Source organism: Penaeus japonicus, unplaced genomic scaffold, assembly GCF_977035675.1.
Source record: "Penaeus japonicus unplaced genomic scaffold, GWHDUDI00000001_assembly GWHDUDI00000005, whole genome shotgun sequence".
NCBI lineage: Eukaryota > Metazoa > Arthropoda > Malacostraca > Decapoda > Penaeidae > Penaeus > Penaeus japonicus.
In genome coordinates this window covers 33,130,748-33,133,247 of record NW_028234407.1, presented here as the reverse complement: position 1 = coordinate 33,133,247, position 2,500 = coordinate 33,130,748, and the positions used below count along the sequence as shown (strand labels likewise).

At 38.9% G+C, this 2,500-nt stretch overlaps 1 protein-coding gene across 1 annotated transcript in view; it reads right to left on the bottom strand.

Annotated features, from left to right (window-relative positions):
• Positions 1 to 1,349: 1,349 nt before the first annotated feature.
• The window catches only part of LOC122261764 (glutamate receptor ionotropic, delta-1-like), a 7,335-nt gene continuing 6,184 nt past the window's right edge, over positions 1,350 to 2,500 (bottom strand). The window contains exons 10-11 of the mRNA XM_043029572.2: positions 2,241 to 2,404; positions 1,350 to 1,888 (exon numbers count right to left, since the gene is read on the bottom strand). Of these exons, the coding sequence (XP_042885506.2) occupies positions 1,806 to 1,888; positions 2,241 to 2,404 (247 nt within the window). The 3' untranslated portion in view covers positions 1,350 to 1,805. The remainder of the gene's footprint in view (positions 1,889 to 2,240; positions 2,405 to 2,500) is intronic.

The following is a 2,500-nucleotide window of genomic DNA, read 5'->3' as shown; positions in this document are numbered from 1 at the left end:
TGGAAAGTACATTTTAAGATTTAGGGATAGATTAATTTTAGATACTCTTGCAGAGGAGGTCAAAGGCCATTTTAATGCAGGTTCAGACTAATGGGCAGCACTGTCGGTAGGACCTTTTTGCGGGCCGTGCTTGCCCTTATTTGAAAGGTGAAAGGGGATTTCCAAGATTACTGTAACCATAACAATGCTCAGCATACCAGACAAGGAGCTGGCTCACTTCCTCTTAAGACATATCAGACAGCTGAGACACCAGAAACGGGATCAGTCCAGATTCACTCATGGCAAATCCACACCAGACCTTATCCTGCGATTCTTTATAGTGTTTGGCCATGGCCTTGTAGCCTACATCGACCCCAAAGTGTTTGATTCAGAGTCACTCTAGTTGATATAGGCTAATCGGACAACGGACAACCTCAAGAGTGTTCCTTGTGCCTTGAAGCAGACGGTGGATGCAGTAGTGCTTCTTCCTCGGTTTTAGGAAGCTTGGAACCTGTTCTATGCATTTCTTTCCATGACTTTTCTTCATTTGTCGGTGGAATGTTTAGAGAATACCTGCTAGAGGATTTACCTGGTGTGTGGACACTGAACTGAGGGAAAGTATTAATGAACCTTTTATATTTCTCCTTGTTTTAATTGTGCTGATTTAGTTTGCCTAGGAGGAGGTGTGGTCTTGATCCCAGAAAGGGTGTCAAAGCATACCATTTACCATTTTATACTATTCTCTCTTTTCTGATATCTGATGATGGTTGAGAAGACTGCACCAAAGAGTATATCGCCACTCCCGATGAGTAAATCGCCTGTGGTTAATAGCATTTGAATGACTGGGTTTTAGTAAGGACAGACCAAAAAGTCAAAGGTTTTCCTATATCTAACTGGACATTTGGGGACATATCCATGTCCTGCTTTGAGCTTACTTGAGTAATGCGAACTACCAAAACTTGTGTTAAGAATATACTAAGGGTAAGCATGAATGCTTCGTTATTGGCTGGTTTTCAGGCTATACCATTGCTCTCGTTTGTTAGATATTCATCTCTGGCAGACAAAACTCAAGCTCACCGTAATATAGTCAGAGCACATAACGTCTTGAAACATCACATACTAAAGATTTACCATCTGTATCGGTAAGAAGCCTTGGTATCATTCAAATCTTCTGGGTCAGTAGACAACTGTCACCTGTAAAGATCTCGTGCCAGAAGGTAGGCTAATGAATGAGAATGAGAATGAGAATCGACTTTTGTGATTAAAAGTCAATGAAATTGAAAAGGAGAAGGAAAACAAACATAGACTGCATGTGATTTTTGTGTAATGTTTTTTTTCCTAAGATATTGCAACTATTGTATTATATTTTTTTCAAGATTAATATAATAAGCACAACAGGTGAGAAATTGCATGGCTTTAGGAATTATTCAGAGAAGGTAATGCACTACCATTGACATTCAACTACTAAGTCATTACTACTGTGGTGTAGCACAAAGGATAATTATCATTTTACACTGCAATTAATCTTCAATAATCGATCAATAACGGGACAGTCACCAGATGAAGTGATCCCTAGTCAACCAGCTGTTTTTTCATTCTTCTTTTTCTTCGAAGTTACGAGGGTCCCCCATTCAAAATAAAGATAAATATGAAATGCGCGAACTACTTATTGTGCATGTGAAGTACATACATTTAGTATCCACTTTTCTTACACTAGTATTGGAGTCCACGAGATATCTAATGGCTTGCACGAATTTGAAATATATAGAATAGTATCAAGTTGGCAGCAAGTGCCGATAAAGGTTCCACTATGTATCTCTTGGTGTTCACGGCCCTTGCTGTTCTTGCTTTGTCTTCATTAGGGATGCACACACCTCCACCATGAACACTGTGCCGGCCAAAAAGACACCTGAAAAATTGGTGTATTGAAGAAAAAAAAACTGTTAGTAATTTCACTTCCACATAGATTTGAAATTTTCAATATGTTTTTTTAGCATCAGATTAATTTACTGAAAGGAATACTTAATCTGCAAGATAGCTCATGAAATGTCAAATAGCTATTACACAAAACTCTTCAACAGTAAATTTCCAACGCTTTCTAATATTTCAAAATCAAAGTTCAAACCGAAACAAAACACTAGATGATCGTTCAAACAGAAAAAAAGAAGCTCTCATTAGATAAAACCATCGGCCAAACCATAGATCTTGCACTTAAATAATTTTATTTTATTTTTATTTATCATTTCATAACAAATTCTCACCAGCAGCATAGATAGCGAAGACTCCATAGAAATCCCCTAAGTCGAGGGAGCGAAGAGTGTCGGCGCCCAGATTAAAAGTCACAGGCTTCAGACACTCGGTGGCATTCACGATGGCCTTCTCCAGCAGGTGATCCAGAATCCCGAATTCTTTTAACCCGCGAATTCTGTCGAGCGAAAAGATCGTCTTTGGAGTTACGTAGCATGGGATTCGACGTCGAGGTTTCGGAAAGAGAAATGGATTTAACACAGGTTATCCAAGA